The sequence below is a fragment of the Callionymus lyra genome, chromosome 2 (assembly GCF_982586985.1).
Source record: "Callionymus lyra chromosome 2, fCalLyr1.hap1.1, whole genome shotgun sequence".
NCBI lineage: Eukaryota > Metazoa > Chordata > Actinopteri > Syngnathiformes > Callionymidae > Callionymus > Callionymus lyra.
The window spans coordinates 32,912,341-32,933,299 of record NC_141819.1 but is presented as its reverse complement, the minus strand read 5'-3'; the positions used below and the strand labels follow the sequence as shown (position 1 = coordinate 32,933,299).

General features: G+C 44.5%; 1 protein-coding gene across 1 annotated transcript; it reads left to right on the top strand.

Annotated features, from left to right (window-relative positions):
- The first annotated feature begins 476 nt into the window (after positions 1 to 476).
- On the top strand, positions 477 to 17,454 carry LOC148086614 (mucin-5AC-like). The gene is made up of 30 exons (XM_087783010.1): positions 477 to 549; positions 699 to 957; positions 1,318 to 1,432; positions 2,336 to 2,420; positions 2,485 to 2,588; positions 2,960 to 3,161; positions 3,241 to 3,366; positions 3,457 to 3,574; positions 3,701 to 3,842; positions 3,924 to 4,031; positions 4,279 to 4,348; positions 4,445 to 4,582; positions 4,685 to 4,849; positions 4,934 to 5,028; positions 5,108 to 5,234; positions 5,367 to 5,622; positions 5,815 to 5,861; positions 5,989 to 6,098; positions 6,174 to 6,325; positions 6,560 to 6,698; positions 6,920 to 7,024; positions 7,332 to 7,499; positions 7,580 to 7,819; positions 8,005 to 8,161; positions 8,316 to 8,444; positions 8,578 to 8,725; positions 8,880 to 8,923; positions 9,005 to 9,187; positions 15,133 to 16,067; positions 17,419 to 17,454. The coding sequence occupies exons 1-30, from the start codon at positions 477 to 479 to the stop codon at positions 17,452 to 17,454; spliced, it is 4,776 nt and encodes a 1,591-aa protein (XP_087639136.1).
- The last annotated feature ends 3,505 nt before the right edge of the window (positions 17,455 to 20,959 follow it).

The window sequence follows — 20,959 nt, the reverse complement described above, 5'->3', positions numbered from 1 at the left end:
AGAAAAAATGATTTACACATAAGTGACACAATTAAAAAGTAAAGCACAAAGTAAGACTGACGTGTCAGTGATGAAACATTTATAACAGGAAAGGGTGGACCCTTAATACATCAAGGATGCCAATATGTGGTTGAAGTTTACCTTTTGAAAACTGTTAACTGATAACTGAAAAGTTCATAGGACTAAACTTAACTTAAATTCTTTGAAATTGTAAAATTATTGTCTATGTATATCTATCAAGTCTAGAAGTGTGTTTTACTCAATAAATAGTTAACCGGATCACCATTTGTCAAGATGCCATTTGTTTAATTTGTAATGTGTAAATGTCACTGATCTACTGTACTGATGTGGTAGAAGTGAAGAGTGAGGATGATTGGAGCTGCCTTGTACACACAAATGCTGACGATGTCAAATGGCTATAAAAGCTAGATCCTTCAGGTAAAGATCGTCAGAGCGGGCCAGTCCTAAGTTCCAACATGGGGACTACAGGACTCCAATCAGCGTTATGGCTCCTCTATCTAATGCTGGTCAGCGTGCTGGCTCAAAATGGTGGGTGATGACCAAACCACATGGGATTTCACAATCCCTAGATCCATTTTGAGATTGAGTGTTTTAACTGAATGTTGGACAAATGAGGATTTATATATATATATATATATATATATATCTTAGGTTAAATGTTTAATACTTGATTTTAGGAAGTTCATCTCATCTCGGACGAGTCTGCACGACCTGGGGACAGAACCACTGGAAGACATTTGACGGCGACTATTTCCAGTTTTCCTCCTCCTGCACACATGAGGTGGTAATTCAGTGCCAAGGCTCCTTCGAAAACTTTAACATCCAGATGCAACGCAAGCTGGTGGACGGCATCTCCACCATTGACCGTATCTTCATGAAGCTCGAGGCATCAGTGGTTCTGATCACGAATGATGATGTAATCGTCAATGGAAATCCGTAAGTTTAGTCTCTTCAATTTTTCCACTGTGATCACGGGTTGTTTTTTTTGTTGTTTTTTTAAATATTAAAAAAAGTTAAAAAAAAAGAAAATGATGAAGTTAGATATTGTCTTGTGAGGATTTTGTTGCAGCAGCAAATGCATGTCCATGTTGAAAATAAAAAAACTAAATTATTTAAAGGTCAATTTAAAATGTTCTACTCATGTTCACCAAGTTAATACGGATTGTAACCTGTTAATACTGTGTTATGCAAATCATTTTGAAAATAAAGTTCTAAATAATATAAATGGGTGTAAATAAATAAGTATAATCTTAACATTTTTTTTTTAAAGGGACATTGACTCTGCTTTCTTTGCAGGGTGACTCTGCCATATGTTTCATTTGGGTTTAACGTCAAAGAGACAACATCCAGTATATTCCTTGAGTCAAAAATGGGAATCATAATATCATGGAACCGTGATGACTCCATGGACGTAAGTGTCCCCTTTTTTATTTCACTCACTGGAGGCAGTAAACAAATCCAGTGAAGAACAGATGTTATCTGGCGAGGTTGTTCCCACCTCCAGGGTACTATACTGTAAAAGTAGCTTTCTTAGCGTTTGGTCGTCCACTGATGAAGTAACACTAGTGATCAGTGATTCGATATTATATGAAACAGGGTATCTTTTGGACCCAGCGTGATGTACTTACATTTTCTGGGAAAAGGCTTTAAGTCATTGATGTGGATGGTGGAATTGCCAACAAGATGATCAAAGAAAATAAATAAATTAAGGCCTATTGTATGTGACAGAGTAAATGCTAAGGATAATTGTCTCCAGATAACAGATTGCTTGTGTATTTTTGGTGATACATAAGTTCAAAGAACTAATTCCTCTGGGTATTTTCTGTAATAAAGTGATCAGGCAATCACTCCTACTTTTTTCATTTGTTAAAGTAGGTTAGTCACTTTTGTTTTGTACCTATTGGTGGGATCCCGTTTAACATGGCAATGTGAAAGAGTTTTGTTTCCTTTTCATGGTAACTCCGTAGTAAGATATATAACTGCTCCTCACAGCAGTTATTTGGAACTAAAGAAGGCTCTTGAGTGAGAGTATAAACACCTTTTAAAAAAACTCAGCACAGTCCAGTTACCTCGCTTTGCAACCTTCAGAATAACCATGGTAGGAATGAATAAGAATTCAAATGGCCTGAAAGGTCTTTGGGCTGCCAACGCAAACCTTTTATGTTCTTGTAAAATATGTTGTAATGTTAACCCTCTGAGTGTATAAATACCAAACCAATCGTGTACAATGTTACCATTTTATGTATTTCTAATATTCTATGATTAATATTAATGAATGATCTGGCAATCAATTTGATCTTCCTTGTCTTTATAGATTGAGATGGATAAAGAGCTCAGAGGGCAGACTTGTGGACTTTGTGGAAACTTTGATGGAATCAACAATGAATTACCCAAAGATGGTATATATCCCATCAAAAGATGTTTTGACAAAATTCAATATTAAACAGATTTTTTTTTTTTCAGGATCCCTTTCCATAATAGATTATGCTGAATTTAGCAAAGTCAGTGATCCAGTACGTGTTTGTGTGGAACCAGAACAAACTGTTCCAGAGCTCTGTGGAACCAAAGTGAGTTTGTCCTTCTCTACTTATTTCTACTTCCATACGACACTGTGACTCTCCTTCTATTGCTCAACACATGGCCGAGTTTTATTACCTTTCTTTTTTTTCTGGTAACTTTGTTAAACAAATGCACTAAATGAGGTTTTTTATTTGAGTTTATGAATTAAATATTCTTGAGACAACATGTATTGGAAGATACTTTTCTAAGAAATGTGTTTAACACTATACTGCTGTTCTAATATTAACAGAAGTTGCAGAGGTTTCAGTGTTAGACCTGTATTAAGAAAAAAAAGTGCCATTCATACTCACAGAAAAAAAATGTAAGTGTTTCTTTGCATAACAATGACTTATTCATATCTTTAACATTTATTTTACAGGCTGACTGTGAGGCTATCTTCTCCAGAGCTTCATTTAGCAGTTGCCAAAACCTCCTGGACATAGACTCCTTTGTAACCGCCTGCATGTCTGATCTGTGCAGCAGTGACAAATCTGTCCTGTGTAAAACAATCTCAGAGTACTCGAGACAGTGTGTCCATGCAGGTGGACAGCCACAACAATGGAGGAGTTCATCTTTATGCCGTAAGCATGCTAACCCACCCTTTACCGTGGGTTTTTACAATTTCATGGTAGCTAGAGGTTAAACCTGTTGTCTTCACAGCTAAGTCATGTCCAGCTGGCATGGTGTTCATGGAGTGCAGCAGCTCGTGTCCCAACACTTGCTCCAACCCTCAGGCCACCCAAACTTGTGACACCCACTGTATAGACGGTTGCAGCTGCCCTGCTGGTATTCACCAATAATATTACTCAAAAAAATTAAATCATACTTACATTTTCAATCTGAGATTTAAAACCCCATAATGATGTTTTCTTTCAGGAACTGTCATGGATGACATCGGTAAAAATGGCTGTGTAGCAGTTGAATCTTGTCCATGTTTGCACAACGGCAATGTCTACAAATCAGGGGAAACATTTGAATACTACTGCAAATCTTGGTAGGACATAAACAAAAATGTACATGTGAGATGTTTACGATGTCACTGGTCAGACTTTCACCAACTTACTAAATGAAAACCTTCCTGGTCATATTAACAAGAATCAACATGCGTCTGTATTTACAGTACGTGTCAAAATGGTCTGTGGTCTTGCACTGAAAACGATTGTCCAGAAACCTGCTCAGTAGAAGGAGGCTCCCACATTAACACATTTGACGGCAAACTCTACACGTTTCATGGGGACTGCAGCTACATTATGGCACAGGTAGTTCAATCTCTGGTCTTGTCGACAAAACCAGTGAGACATTTTTTATGAAGTGATTCAATGTTGTGTTTTGAAATTTTGCAGGAGAAAAGTGGCTTGTATGTAATAACAGGAGATCTCGTCGAGTGCGGTGTGGTTAGAGGTAAAACCTGCCTTCGAGCTGTTACTTTGTCTCTGAACAGCAACGAGATGGTAAGTGTTTTTAAAAGTTGAAGTCATTACATCATGACGATGATGATGATTGTTAGCTAAGCTTGTTAGCATAACAGCATATGCATTATATTTCTACTGTATAAAACACTAACCGCACTGTTCATCTTTATGATTTTAAAAATAGATGGTTCCACATTTGACATTGATGTATAACATTTCTCTCTACAATACGATGTTCGATTATTTTATTCTGAAACATAACACATTTGTTTTATTTTTGTCACAGGTAATTAAAGTTCAATCTGCCGGTCAGATCTTTGTGAACAAGATTCTGTCTCAGCTTCCGTTGTTTACCTGTGAGTGGCTCAATTAATAAAAAAGTTTTTGAAGATTTATATGATTTATTATATCCAGGAACATAATTTTTTGGTTCATATCCCTCTATTTTACAGATGAACTGAGTGTCTATAAACCTTCATCCTTCTACATCCACATCAACACCAGGATAGGCCTTCGATTGATAATCCAGCTCAGCCCTTTGATGCAAGTCTATATTTTAGCGGACAACTCACTCAGAGGGACCACTTCAGGTGTGCCTTCAATGATGCTTAGATTGAGCTGTTTTTTCTTTTTTTTTTAAAGTTGTATTTGTTGTCTAAAAACATATCTTTCTTGCAACTGCCATTCAACAGGTTTGTGTGGAAACTTCAACAACATCATGAGTGATGACTTCAAGGTGAGCAGTGGGCTTGTGGAGGGTACAGCAGCAGCCTTCGCCAATGCCTGGAAAACAAGAGCATCTTGTCCAGATGTTTCGACACGCTTTACACACCCTTGCACACAGGGAATCAACAAAGGTACAAATAAACTCTGCCTTTTATGTATTTTATGTTTCATACATATTTCTTTGTTTTTTGTTAAATTTTTTATGACTTTTCCAGAGGATTTTGCTCAGTTCTGGTGCTCCAAACTAACTGACCCCAACGGAATGTTCGCTTCCTGCCACAATGTTGTTAGCCCAACAAGCTACAAAGATGTATGTTACACATTGAAACATATGAATCATAATTATAAATAATAATTTCAACCTGACAAGTCTTTAATCCTCTCTACAGAACTGCATGTATGACACATGTAACTGTGAAAAGAGTGAGGACTGCATGTGTGCTTCTGCTTCTGCGTATGTCTACGCTTGCTCAGCTGCAGGAATCGTGATCACTGGATGGAGGGACGTTATGTGCAGTGAGTTCTACCTCAGGACTCTTTCATTAATAACTAGTACTCTTTAGGAAGATTTAGGATAAATGATGAAGAGAAAGGTAAAAATATTAACCAACATATATTTATGCTGACACATGTTCTCCTCTCATCCAGGCAAATTCAGCACTTCCTGCCCTGAAGGAACTGTGTATGAATACAGCATGTCGAGCTGTGGCCGTACTTGTTACTCCATCAGTCAAATGGACTACAGTTGTCAATCAAAGTTCCCATCAGTTGATGGTTGTGGCTGTTCAATGGGAACATACATGGATGAGAATGGTCTTTGCATCCCAAGCACAGATTGTCCTTGTTATGACGGCGACAACATAATTCCAAGCGATCAATCCATCACCAAAGACGGTGGAACTTGGTAAACATTATTTTCCCCACAAGTGTATATTATTTACAGTTTGTAGATCAGTTTAGGAAAATAATATTTTTCAAGTAGTGATTAGACAGCACCAGCAAAATGTAAAAATCTTAGTTAAATTGATCGTTAGGAATAAATATAATCTATGCAGTGTTCATTTTGTTTCTTACATTCTTGTGGTTGTTCTCACAGTTTCTGCAGAGAAGGACGTCTAAGCTGCCAAGGTCTACAAACACAAGGTACGTTTTTCATTTTGTGGACGTACTTTATGTCTAACATTACACAATACATCAACTTGTGTTCATTATGTGCATGAATTAAGCAGAAATACACTTCATGTTTTCAAATATAACTGTATTTGCACAGTAACACCAACATGCAAGAAGCCCATGTTTTATTTTAACTGCTCTGATGAGGCACCTGGCAGTGTGGGAGTTGAGTGCCAGAAGAGTTGCGGTACTCTGGACATGGCATGTGTATGTACACGAAACATTCATGGATATTTGCTTGATTCCTATCAGGCTTACATGTTGTCATTCTGGTTCTAATAGATAAGCACTGGGTGCGTATCAGGATGCATGTGTCCCAATGGTCTGGTCGCAGATGGACTCGGAGGTTGTATCAGCGAGAGTAGCTGTCCGTGTGTACACAATGGAAAGAAATACCAACCAGGAGAAACCCTTACTGTTGATTGCAACACATGGTTTGTATAGATACTTCTTCAGATTAAATTATTCATGCAAACAATTCTCATTGCTTTGAAAATGTATAATAATCCTATCTGGACACAGAAATGGAATTTCTTAATTCAGTAGAGTTAAATTAATGAACTTTATTGTAAAAAGTTGATATACCTTGGCAAACCTATCACCTATGCGTATAACTAGAAATTGTCGAATTAATTATGTTTGATTAACCTTCGTGTGTGTCCTTACAGCTCCTGCCGCAATAGAAAGTTCACTTGTACCACCAACGTTTGTGATGCAGTTTGTGGTATCTATGGTGATGGTCACTACATAACTTTTGATGGGAAAAGGTTTGACTTCAGTGGAGAATGTGAATACGCTCTTGCACAGGTAAACTTCATGGAATTAACACTAAAACAAGTTGAGATTGATTTGCAGGGTGTAGTGCTTTGATTTTAGGAAACAGGTTTTAAATACTTTTCCATGTTTGTGTATAAACCAGATACATTTTCAACAGGAACAAAATGTTAACGTGAAAACAGTCTATGTTTATGAAAATATCATGTAACCGCGTCAAACCAACTCACCATCACTCCTATTGCTTCACTTAGGACTACTGCGGCTCAGAGAATGGAAGCTTCAGAATTGTCACTGAAAATGTTCTTTGTGGAACCACTGGAACTACCTGTTCCAAAACTATCAAGATCTACCTTGGGGTAAAATAACTTTGAATTACACTTATTCTCTGTCTTTCAATATATGAATCTGCGCAACTGAGCTAATGATTGTATAAGGGACAGAAAAAACTGTAACTGGTCGATGACAGCAAAACCAGGTAGCTAGTCTTTACCTATTTGTCTTAGAACAAGGACAAGCATGTGACGTTGAGGTTGCAAATCCCTGATTGTTAACATTATATTTTAGTGTGCTCTTTTTCATTCTATTTAACAATGAATTTGTGGAACAGGATTAAGAACACACGCGTATATCTCTGTCACTAATTACTTTCTTTCACATCTACAGAGTGATGAGTATCAACTTAAAGATGAAACCATTCGTGTGGTCAAGGGCAGCAGGCCTTCTCAAGTTTCCAAGATGGGCATTTACCTTGTGGTGGCCATCAAGCCAGGAATTGTGGTCATGTGGGATAAGAAGACCAGTCTGTTCATTAAACTTGGTCCACAGCACCAGGTAAGACCAACAGTTCCCAATTCCAAATCTACATATAAATGTATATAATTCATAATTCTATGTAAAACTTCCTTTATCAGGAAAAAGTATGTGGACTATGTGGAAACTACGATGGCAATAGCAAAAATGACTTCACAACACGCTCCCAGGAGACAGTAGCAGATGTTCTGGAGTTTGGTAACAGTTGGAAAGTCTCGTCGGGATGCCCTGATGCCAAGCTATCAACAGATCCCTGTACCAAGAACAGATACAGAGCAGCTTGGTCCCAGAGGCAATGTAGTATCATCACCAGTGTTACATTTCAGGACTGCCATTCAAAGGTAAACATTATATAGAAATTTTTGAAATAGTACTATAATAAGCATGATTTATGTATATCTTAAGATGTAAATAGTCCTAATGTTTTTACATATGTTGTACAAAATTATAAAATTAAATGATCTTCACATATAAGTCAACCTCAGAGTGAAACAATTAACTCACAAACTGTATTATTTATTCCAAGGTGGATCCTGGTCCATACTACGACTCATGTGTGAGAGATTCTTGTGCTTGTGACACTGGTGGGGACTGTGAGTGTTTCTGCACAGCTGTTGCTTCCTATGCAAAATCTTGCAATGAAGCTGGAGCCTGTGTGAGATGGAGAACTCCAAAACTTTGCCGTGAGTACAACTACATCACCATCAAGAAACAAAACATCAGTAATGTAGTTACCACAAGACAAGAAACTTAAACTGAAAATACAGTGAAATAGCAAAACATTAAGCATAACTTCCATAATGTAACTTTTTGTGTGACCAAATGTATCTCTTGCAGCGGTTTTCTGTGACTACTATAACTCCCCTGAAGGCTGTGAGTGGCATTACAAACCTTGTGGCGCAGACTGCATGAAAACCTGCCGGAATCCTTCTGGGAACTGTTCTGCTCTCATCACTGGTCTAGAAGGTATGATTGAATTGACAATTGGTAACAAAAAATCTTGAGATTCATCAAGCTCTTATCTTGAAGAAAAAGCTTCATGTACACCTTCAAAGTTCTGTAAATAAAACTAATGATTGACTCGTGATTGTTTTTGCAGGATGTTACCCACAGTGTCCACCAGCTGCACCTTTTTTCAACGAGGACTCTATGACATGTGTTTCCTTGGAACAGTGCGGCTGTTATGATGACCAAGGCACCAATTATGCTATTGGGGATTATGCTCCGTCGGAAAATTGTTACCAATGGTATGTTTTAGCAGTCATCAAATAATTTATATAATTTACAACATTTACTATCAACATGTATAATGTCCATTATTTTCTTTGGTTTTTACAGATACAAAACAGAGAGGTTACCTAATTTGTAATAAAAAAAACATTGTGATTTTTTTGTTTACAGCTCTTGCACACTGTCTGGAATTAGGTGTAAATATGATGTGTACTGTAAGTAAATATACATAGTTGGAGATACAACTTGTCCAATAATTTTATTTATATACTGAAAAATGTTTCCTTAATTTGCAGATTGCTCATGCTTTGTCAATGGAAGGACATACAAGTACGGTGAAACGATCTACAACACTACAGATGGCCTTGAGAGTTGTATCGAAGCTGTCTGTGGCCCAGATGAGGAGGTAACAAGGGATGTGTATCCTTGTCCTACGACCACACCGCTTCCTACAACAACTCCATTTACATTCACTACAGGTAGCGTATATAAAGAATATTTGTAAATTTTCCATGAATGATCATTTAAAGTTGTAATATATGTATTTCAGCAAAAAAGAGCACAGTTGTGGTAACAACCACACCTACAGTAACAACCACAGGGACCGCTGCAACAACTCAGCCTCCAGTTGTATCCACTGGTCCAGTTTCCACAGCTACCACAGCTGTTGTCATCACAACAACTAGAGTTCCAGTTGAGACAACTGCAGGGCCCACCACAGCTGTTTTTACTTCAACACCATCTATTGTCACAGGGACTACCAAAGTACCAGGGACAACTCCACAAGTGGCCACAACTACCCCTTCAGTAACAGAAACCCCAGCCCCTACAATTGCTACTGCTGCAACAACTCAGCCTCCAGTTGTATCCACTGGTCCAGTTTCCACAGCTACCACACCTGTTGTCATCACAACAACTAGAGTTCCAGTTGAGACAACAGCAGGACCCACCACAGCGGTTGTTACTTCAACACCATCTATTGTCACAGGGACTACCAAAGTACCGGGGACAACTCCACAAGTGGCCACAACTACCCCTTCAGTAACAGAAACCCCAGCCCCTACAACTGCTACTGCTGCAACAACTCAGCCTCCAGTTGTATCCACTGGTCCAGTTTCCACAGCTACCACACCTGTTGTCATCACAACAACTAGAGTTCCAGTTGAGACAACAGCAGGACCCACCACAGCGGTTGTTACTTCAACACCATCTATTGTCACAGGGACTACCAAAGTACCAGGGACAACTCCACAAGTGGCCACAACTACCCCTTCAGTTACAGAAACCCCAGCCCCTACAACTGCTACTGCTGCAACAACTCAGCCTCCAGTTGTATCCACTGGTCCAGTTTCCACAGCTACCACAGCTGTTGTCATCACAACAACTAGAGTTCCAGTTGAGACAACTGCAGGGCCCACCACAGCTGTTGTTACTTCAACACCATCTTTTGTCACAGGGACTACCAAAGTACCAGGGACAACTCCACAAGTGGCCACAACTACCCCTTCAGTAACAGAAACGCCAGCCCCTACAACTGCTACTGCTGCAACTACTCAGCCACCAGTTGTATCCACTGGGCCAGTTTCCACAGCTACCACAACTGTTGTCATCACAACAACTAGAGTTCCAGTTGAGACAACAGCAGGACCCACCACAGCTGTTGTAACATCAACACCGTCTGTTGTCACAGGGACTAGAAAAGTACCAGAGACAACTCAACAAGTGGCCACAACTACCCCTTCAGTAACAGAAACCCCAGCCCCTACAACTGCTACTGCTGCAACAACTCAGCCTCCAGTTGTATCCACTGGGCCAGTTTCCACAGCTACCACACCTGTTGTCATCACAACAACTAGAGTTCCAGTTGAGACAACTGCAGGTCCCACCACAGCTGTTGTTACTTCAACACCATCTTTTGTCACAGGGACTACCAAAGTACCAGGGACAACTCCACAAGTAGCCACAACTACCCCTTCAGTAACAGAAACGCCAGCCCCTACAACTGCTACTGCTGCTACAACTCAGCCTCCGGTTGTATCCACAGGTCCAGTTTCCACAGCTACCACACCTGTTGTCATCACAACAACTAGAGTTCCAGTTGAGACAACAGCAGGGCCCACCACAGCGGTTGTTACTTCAACACCATCTATTGTCACAGGGACTACCCAAGTACCAGGGACAACTCAACAAGTGGCCACAACTACCCCTTCAGTAACAGAAACCCCAGCCCCTACAACTGCTACTGCTGCAACAACTCAGCCTCCAGTTGTAACCACAGGTCCAGTTTCCAAGGCTACCACAGCTGTTGCCATCACAACAACTAGAGTTCCAGTTGAGACAACTGCAGGTCCCACCACAGCTGTTGTTACTTCAACACCATCTATTGTCACAGGGACTACCAAAGTACCGGGGACAACTCCACAAGTGGCCACAACTACCCCTTCAGTAACAGAAACCCCAGCCCCTACAACTGCTACTGCTGCAACTACTCAGCCTCCAGTTGTAACCACAGGTCCAGTTTCCAAGGCTACCACACCTGTGGTCATCACAACAACTAGAGTTCCAGTTGAGACAACAGCAGGACCCACCACAGCGGTTGTTACTTCAACACCATCTATTGTCACAGGGACTACCAAAGTACCAGGGACAACTCCTCAGGTGGCCACAACTACCCCTTCAGTAACAGAAACCCCAGCCCCTACAACTGCTACTGCTGCAACAACTCAGCCTCCAGTTGTGTCCACTGGGCCAGTTTCCACAGCTACCACACCTGTTGTCATCACAACAACTAGAGTTCCAGTTGAGACAACAGCAGGACCCACCACAGCGGTTGTTATTTCAACACCATCTATTGTCACAGGGACTACCGAAGTACCAGGGACATCTCCACAAGTAGCCACAACTACCCCTTCAGTAACAGAAACGCCAGCCCCTACAACTGCTACTGCTGCTACAACTCAGCCTCCAGTTGTATCCACAGGTCCAGTTTCCACAGCTACCACACCTGTTGTCATCACAACAACTAGAGTTCCAGTTGAGACAACAGCAGGACCCACCACAGCGGTTGTTACTTCAAAACCATCTATTGTCACAGGGACAACCCAAGTACCAGGGACAACTCAACAAGTGGCCACAACTACCCCTTCAGTAACAGAAACCCCAGCCCCTACAACTGCTACTGCTGCAACAACTCGGCCTCCAGTTGTATCCACTGGTCCAGTTTCCACAGCTACCACAGCTGTTGTCATCACAACAACTAGAGTTCCAGTTGAGACAACAGCAGGACCCACCACAGCGGTTGTTACTTCAACACCATCTATTGTCACAGGGACTACCAAAGTACCAGGGACAACTCCACAAGTGGCCACAACTACCCCTTCAGTAAAAGAAACCCCAGCCCCTACAACTGCTACTGCTGCAACAACTAAGCCTCCAGTTGTAACCACAGGTCCAGTTTCCACAGCTACCACACCTGTTTTCATCACAACAACAAGAGTTCCAGTTGAGACAACTGCAGGTCCCACCACAGCTGTTGTAACTTCAACACCATCTATTGTCACAGGGACTACCAAAGTACCAGGGACAACTCCACAAGTGGCCACAACTACCCCTTCAGTAACAGAAACCCCAGCCCCTACAACTGCTACTGCTGCAACAACTCGGCCTCCAGTTGTATCCACTGGTCCAGTTTCCACAGCTACCACAGCTGTTGTCATCACAACAACTAGAGTTCCAGTTGAGACAACAGGAGGACCCACCACAGCGGTTGTTACTTCAACACCATCTATTGTCACAGGGACTACCAAAGTACCAGGGACAACTCCACAAGTGGCCACAACTACCCCTTCAGTAAAAGAAACCCCAGCCCCTACAACTGCTACTGCTGCAACAACTAAGCCTCCAGTTGTAACCACAGGTCCAGTTTCCACAGCTACCACACCTGTTTTCATCACAACAACAAGAGTTCCAGTTGAGACAACAGCAGGACCCACCACAGCGGTTGTTACTTCAACACCATCTATTGTCACAGGGACTACCAATGTACCGGGGACAACTCCACAGGTGGCCATAACTACCCCTTCAGTAACAGAAACCCCAGCCCCTACAACTGCTACTGCTGCAACTACTCAGCCTCCAGTTGTAACCACAGGTCCAGTTTCCAAGGCTACCACACCTGTTGTCATCACAACAACTAGAGTTCCAGTTGAGACAACAGCAGGACCCACCACAGCGGTTGTTATTTCAACACCATCTATTGTCACAGGGACTACCGAAGTACCAGGGACATCTCCACAAGTGGCCACAACTACCCCTTCAGTAACAGGAACACCAGCCCCTACAACTGCTACTGCTGCAACAACTCAGCCTCCAGTTGTATCCACTGGTCCAGTTTCCACAGCTACCACACCTGTTGTCATCACAACAACTAGAGTTCCAGTTGAGACAACTGCAGGTCCCACCACAGCTGTTGTTACTTCAACACCATCTATTGTCACAGGGACTACCAAAGTACCAGGGACAACTCCACAAGTGGCCACAACTACCCCTTCAGTAACAGAAACCCCAGCCCCTACAACTGCTACTGCTGCAACAACTCAGCCTCCAGTTGTATCCACTGGTCCAGTTTCCACAGCTACCACACCTGTTGTCATCACAACAACTAGAGTTCCAGTTGAGACAACAGCAGGACCCACCACAGCGGTTGTTACTTCAACACCATCTATAGTCACAGGGACTACCAAAGTACCGGGGACAACTCCACAAGTGGCCACAACTACCCCTTCAGTAACAGAAACCCCAGCCCCTACAACTGCTACTGCTGCAACAACTCAGCCTCCAGTTGTGTCCACTGGTCCAGTTTCCACAGCTACCACACCTGTTGTCATCACAACAACTAGAGTTCCAGTTGAGACAACAGCAGGACCCACCACAGCGGTTGTTACTTCAACACCATCTATTGTCACAGGGACTACCAAAGTACCAGGGACAACTCCACAAGTGGCCACAACTACCCCTTCAGTAACAGAAACCCCAGCCCCTACAACTGCTACTGCTGCAACAACTCAGCCTCCAGTTGTATCCACTGGTCCAGTTTCCACAGCTACCACACCTGTTGTCATCACAACAATTAGAGTTCCAGTTGAGACAACTGCAGGTCCCACCACAGCGGTTGTTACTTCAACACCATCTATTGTCACAGGGACTACCAAAGTACCAGTGACAACTCCACAAGTGGCCACAACTACCCCTTCAGTAACAGAAACCCCAGCCCCTACAACTGCTACTGCTGCAACAACCCAGCCTCCAGTTGTATCCACTGGTCCAGTTTCCACAGCTACCACACCTGTTGTCATCACAACAACTAGAGTTCCAGTTGAGACAACAGCAGGACCCACCACAGCGGTTGTTACTTCAACACCATCTATTGTCACAGGGACTACCAAAGTACCAGGGACAACTCCACAAGTGGCCACAACTACCCCTTCAGTAACAGAAACCCCAGCCCCTACAACTGCTACTGCTGCAACAACTCAGCCTCCAGTTGTATCCACTGGTCCAGTTTCCACAGCTACCACACCTGTTGTCATCACAACAATTAGAGTTCCAGTTGAGACAACTGCAGGTCCCACCACAGCTGTTGTTACTTCAACACCATCTATTGTCACAGGGACTACCAAAGTACCAGTGACAACTCCACAAGTGGCCACAACTACCCCTTCAGTAACAGAAACCCCAGCCCCTACAACTGCTACTGCTGCAACAACCCAGCCTCCAGTTGTATCCACTGGTCCAGTTTCCACAGCTACCACACCTGTTGTCATCACAACAACTAGAGTTCCAGTTGAGACAACAGCAGGACCCACCACAGCGGTTGTTATTTCAACACCATCTATTGTCACAGGGACTACCGAAGTACCAGGGACATCTCCACAAGTGGCCACAACTACCCCTTCAGTAACAGAAACGCCAGCCCCTACAACTGCTACTGCTGCAACAACTCAGCCTCCAGTTGTATCCACTGGTCCAGTTTCCACAGCTACCACACCTGTTGTCATCACAACAACTAGAGTTCCAGTTGAGACAACAGCAGGACCCACCACAGCGGTTGTTACTTCAACACCATCTATTGTCACAGGGACTACCAAAGTACCAGGGACAACTCCACAAGTGGCCACAACTACCCCTTCAGTAACAGAAACCCCAGCCCCTACAACTGCTACTGCTGCAACAACTCAGCCTCCAGTTGTATCCACTGGTCCAGTTTCCACAGCTACCACACCTGTTGTCATCACAACAATTAGAGTTCCAGTTGAGACAACTGCAGGTCCCACCACAGCTGTTGTTACTTCAACACCATCTATTGTCACAGGGACTACCAAAGTACCAGTGACAACTCCACAAGTGGCCACAACTACCCCTTCAGTAACAGAAACCCCAGCCCCTACAACTGCTACTGCTGCAACAACCCAGCCTCCAGTTGTAACCACAGGTCCAGTTTCCAAGGCTACCACAGCTGTTGTCATCACAACAACTAGAGTTCCTGTTGAGACAACTGCAGGTCCCACCACAGCGGTTGTTACTTCAACACCATCTATTGTCACAGGGACTACCAAAGTACCAGGGACAACTCCACAAGTGGCCACAACTACCCCTTCAGTAACAGAAACCCCAGCCCCTACAACTGCTACTGCTGCAACAACTCAGCCTCCAGTTGTATCCACTGGTCCAGTTTCCACAGCTACCACACCTGTTGTCATCACAACAACTAGAGTTCCAGTTGAGACAACTGCAGGTCCCACCACAGCGGTTGTTACTACAACACCATCTATTGTCACAGGGACTACCAAAGTACCGGGGACAACTCCACAAGTGGCCACAACTACCCCTTCAGTAACAGAAACCCCAGCCCCTACAACTGCTACTGCTGCAACAACTCAGCCTCCAGTTGTAACCACAGGTCCAGTTTCCACAGCTACCACACCTGTTGTCATCACAACAACTAGAGTTCCAGTTGAGACAACAGCAGGACCCACCACAGCGGTTGTTACTTCAACACCATCTATTGTCACAGGGACTACCAAAGTACCGGGGACAACTCCACAAGTGGCCACAACTACCCCTTCAGTAACAGAAACCCCAGCCCCTACAACTGCTACTGCTGCAACAACTCAGCCTCCAGTTGTATCCACTGGTCCAGTTTCCACAGCTACCACACCTGTTGTCATCACAACAACTAGAGTTCCAGTTGAGACAACAGCAGGACCCACCACAGCGGTTGTTACTTCAACACCATCTATTGTCACAGGGACTACCAAAGTACCAGGGACAACTCCACAAGTGGCCACAACTACCCCTTCAGTAACAGAAACCCCAGCCCCTACAACTGCTACTGCTGCAACAACTCAGCCTCCAGTTGTATCCACTGGTCCAGTTTCCACAGCTACCACACCTGTTGTCATCACAACAACTAGATTTCCAATTGAGACAACTGCAGGTCCCACCACAGCTGTTGTTACTTCAACACCATCTATTGTCACAGGGACTACCAAAGTACCGGGGACAACTCCACAAGTGGCCACAACTACCCCTTCAGTAACAGAAACCCCAGCCCCTACAACTGCTACTGCTGCAACTACCCAGCCTCCAGTTGTAACCACAGGTCCAGTTTCCAAGGCTACCACACCTGTTGTCATCACAACAACTAGAGTTCCAGTTGAGACAACAGCAGGACCCACCACAGCGGTTGTTACTTCAACACCATCTATTGTCACAGGGACTACCAAAGTACCAGGGACAACTCCTCAGGTGGCCACAACTACCCCTTCAGTAACAGAAACCCCAGCCCCTACAACTGCTACTGCTGCAACAACTCAGCCTCCAGTTGTGTCCACTGGGCCAGTTTCCACAGCTACCACACCTGTTGTCATCACAACAACTAGAGTTCCAGTTGAGACAACAGCAGGACCCACCACAGCGGTTGTTATTTCAACACCATCTATTGTCACAGGGACAACCCAAGTACCAGGGACAACTCAACAAGTGGCCACAACTACCCCTTCAGTAACAGAAACCCCAGCCCCTACAACTGCTACTGCTGCAACAACTCAGCCTCCAGTTGTATCCACTGGTCCAGTTTCCACAGCTACCACAGCTGTTGTCATCACAACAACTAGAGTTCCAGTTGAGACAACAGCAGGACCCACCACAGCTGTTGTTACTTCAACACCATCTATTGTCACAGGGACTACCATAGTACCAGGGACAACTCCACAAGTGGCCACAACTACCCCTTCAGTAACAGAAACCCCAGCCCCTACAACTGCTACTGCTGCAACAACTCAGCCTCCAGTTGTATCCACTGGTCCAGTTTCCACAGCTACCACACCTGTTGTCATCACAACAACTAGAGTTCCAGTTGAGACAACAGCAGGACCCACCACAGCGGTTGTTACTTCAACACCATCTATTGTCACAGGGACTACCAAAGTACCGGGGACAACTCCACAAGTGGCCATAACTACCCCTTCAGTAACAGAAACCCCAGCCCCTACAACTGCTACTGCTGCAACTACTCAGCCTCCAGTTGTAACCACAGGTCCAGTTTCCAAGGCTACCACACCTGTTGTCATCATAACAACTAGAGTTCCAGTTGAGACAACAGCAGGACCCACCACAGCGGTTGTTATTTCAACACCATCTATTGTCACAGGGACTACCGAAGTACCAGGGACATCTCAACAAGTAGCCACAACTACCCCTTCAGTAACAGAAACGCCAGCCCCTACAACTGCTACTGCTGCTACAACTCAGCCTCCAGTTGTATCCACAGGTCCAGTTTCCACAGCTACCACACCTGTTGTCATCACAACAACTAGAGTTCCAGTTGAGACAACTGCAGGTCCCACCACAGCTGTTGTTACTTCAACACCATCTATTGTCACAGGGACTACCAAAGTACCAGGGACAACTCCACAAGTGGCCACAACTACCCCTTCAGTAACAGAAACCCCAGCCCCTACAACTGCTACTGCTGCAACAACTCAGCCTCCAGTTGTATCCACTGGTCCAGTTTCCACAGCTACCACAGCTGTTGTCATCACAACAACTAGAGTTCCTGTTGAGACAACTGCAGGTCCCACCACAGCGGTTGTTACTTCAACACCATCTATTGTCACAGGGACTACCAAAGTACCAGGGACAACTCCACAAGTGGCCACAACTACCCCTTCAGTAACAGAAACCCCAGCCCCTACAACTGCTACTGCTGCAACAACTCAGCCTCCAGTTGTATCCACTGGTCCAGTTTCCACAGCTACCACAGCTGTTGTCATCACAACAACTAGAGTTCCAGTTGAGACAACTGCAGGGCCCACCACAGCTGTTGTTACTTCAACACCATCTTTTGTCACAGGGACTACCAAAGTACCAGGGACAACTCCACAAGTGGCCACAACTACCCCTTCAGTAACAGAAACCCCAGCCCCTACAACTGCTACTGCTGCAACAACTCAGCCTCCAGTTGTATCCACTGGTCCAGTTTCCACAGCTACCACACCTGTTGTCATCACAACAACTAGAGTTCCAGTTGAGACAACAGCAGGACCCACCACAGCGGTTGTTACTTCAACACCATCTATTGTCACAGGGACTACCAAAGTACCGGGGACAACTCCACAAGTGGCCATAACTACCCCTTCAGTAACAGAAACCCCAGCCCCTACAACTGCTACTGCTGCAACTACTCAGCCTCCAGTTGTAACCACAGGTCCAGTTTCCAAGGCTACCACACCTGTTGTCATCATAACAACTAGAGTTCCAGTTGAGACAACAGCAGGACCCACCACAGCGGTTGTTATTTCAACACCATCTATTGTCACAGGGACTACCGAAGTACCAGGGACATCTCCACAAGTAGCCACAACTACCCCTTCAGTAACAGAAACGCCAGCCCCTACAACTGCTACTGCTGCTACAACTCAGCCTCCAGTTGTATCCACAGGTCCAGTTTCCACAGCTACCACACCTGTTGTCATCACAACAACTAGAGTTCCAGTTGAGACAACTGCAGGTCCCACCACAGCTGTTGTTACTTCAACACCATCTATTGTCACAGGGACTACCAAAGTACCAGGGACAACTCCACAAGTGGCCACAACTACCCCTTCAGTAACAGAAACCCCAGCCCCTACAACTGCTACTGCTGCAACAACTCAGCCTCCAGTTGTATCCACTGGTCCAGTTTCCACAGCTACCACAGCTGTTGTCATCACAACAACTAGAGTTCCAGTTGAGACAACAGCAGGACCCACCACAGCGGTTGTTACTTCAACACCATCTATTGTCACAGGGACTACCAAAGTACCAGGGACAACTCCACAAGTGGCCACAACTACCCCTTCAGTAACAGAAACCCCAGCCCCTACAACTGCTACTGCTGCAACAACTCAGCCTCCAGTTGTATCCACTGGTCCAGTTTCCACAGCTACCACACCTGTTGTCATCACAACAACTAGAGTTCCAGTTGAGACAACAGCAGGACCCACCACAGCGGTTGTTACTTCAACACCATCTATTGTCACAGGGACTACCAAAGTACCAGGGACAACTCCACAAGTGGCCATAACTACCCCTTCAGTAACAGAAACCCCAGCCCCTACAACTGCTACTGCTGCAACTACTCAGCCTCCAGTTGTAACCACAGGTCCAGTTTCCAAGGCTACCACACCTGTTGTCATCATAACAACTAGAGTTCCAGTTGAGACAACAGCAGGACCCACCACAGCGGTTGTTATTTCAACACCATCTATTGTCACAGGGACTACCGAAGTACCAGGGACATCTCCACAAGTAGCCACAACTACCCCTTCAGTAACAGAAACGCCAGCCCCTACAACTGCTACTGCTGCTACAACTCAGCCTCCAGTTGTATCCACAGGTCCAGTTTCCACAGCTACCACACCTGTTGTCATCATAACAACTAGAGTTCCAGTTGAGACAACAGCAGGACCCACCACAGCGGTTGTTATTTCAACACCATCTATTGTCACAGGGACTACCGAAGTACCAGGGACATCTCAACAAGTAGCCACAACTACCCCTTCAGTAACAGAAACGCCAGCCCCTACAACTGCTACTGCTGCTACAACTCAGCCTCCAGTTGTATCCACAGGTCCAGTTTCCACAGCTACCACACCTGTTGTCATCACAACAACTAGAGTTCCAGTTGAGACAACTGCAGGTCCCACCACAGCTGTTGTTACTTCAACACCATCTATTGTCACAGGGACTACCAAAGTACCAGGGACAACTCCACAAGTGGCCACAACTACCCCTTCAGTAACAGAAACCCCAGCCCCTACAACTGCTACTGCTGCAACAACTCAGCCTCCAGTTGTATCCACTGGTCCAGTTTCCACAGCTACCACAGCTGTTGTCATCACAACAACTAGAGTTCCTGTTGAGACAACTGCAGGTCCCACCACAGCGGTTGTTACTTCAACACCATCTATTGTCACAGGGACTACCAAAGTACCAGGGACAACTCCACAAGTGGCCACAACTACCCCTTCAGTAACAGAAACCCCAGCCCCTACAACTGCTACTGCTGCAACAACTCAGCCTCCAGTTGTATCCACTGGTCCAGTTTCCACAGCTACCACAGCTGTTGTCATCACAACAACTAGAGTTCCAGTTGAGACAACTGCAGGGCCCACCACAGCTGTTGTTACTTCAACACCATCTTTTGTCACAGGGACTACCAAAGTACCAGGGACAACTCCACAAGTGGCCACAACTACCCCTTCAGTAACAGAAACCCCAGCCCCTACAACTGCTACTGCTGCAACAACTCAGCCTCCAGTTGTATCCACTGGTCCAGTTTCCACAGCTACCACACCTGTTGTCATCACAACAACTAGAGTTCCAGTTGAGACAACAGCAGGACCCACCACAGCGGTTGTTACTTCAACACCATCTATTGTCACAGGGACTACCAAAGTACCGGGGACAACTCCACAAGTGGCCATAACTACCCCTTCAGTAACAGAAACCCCAGCCCCTACAACTGCTACTGCTGCAACTACTCAGCCTCCAGTTGTAACCACAGGTCCAGTTTCCAAGGCTACCACACCTGTTGTCATCATAACAACTAGAGTTCCAGTTGAGACAACAGCAGGACCCACCACAGCGGTTGTTATTTCAACACCATCTATTGTCACAGGGACTACCGAAGTACCAGGGACATCTCCACA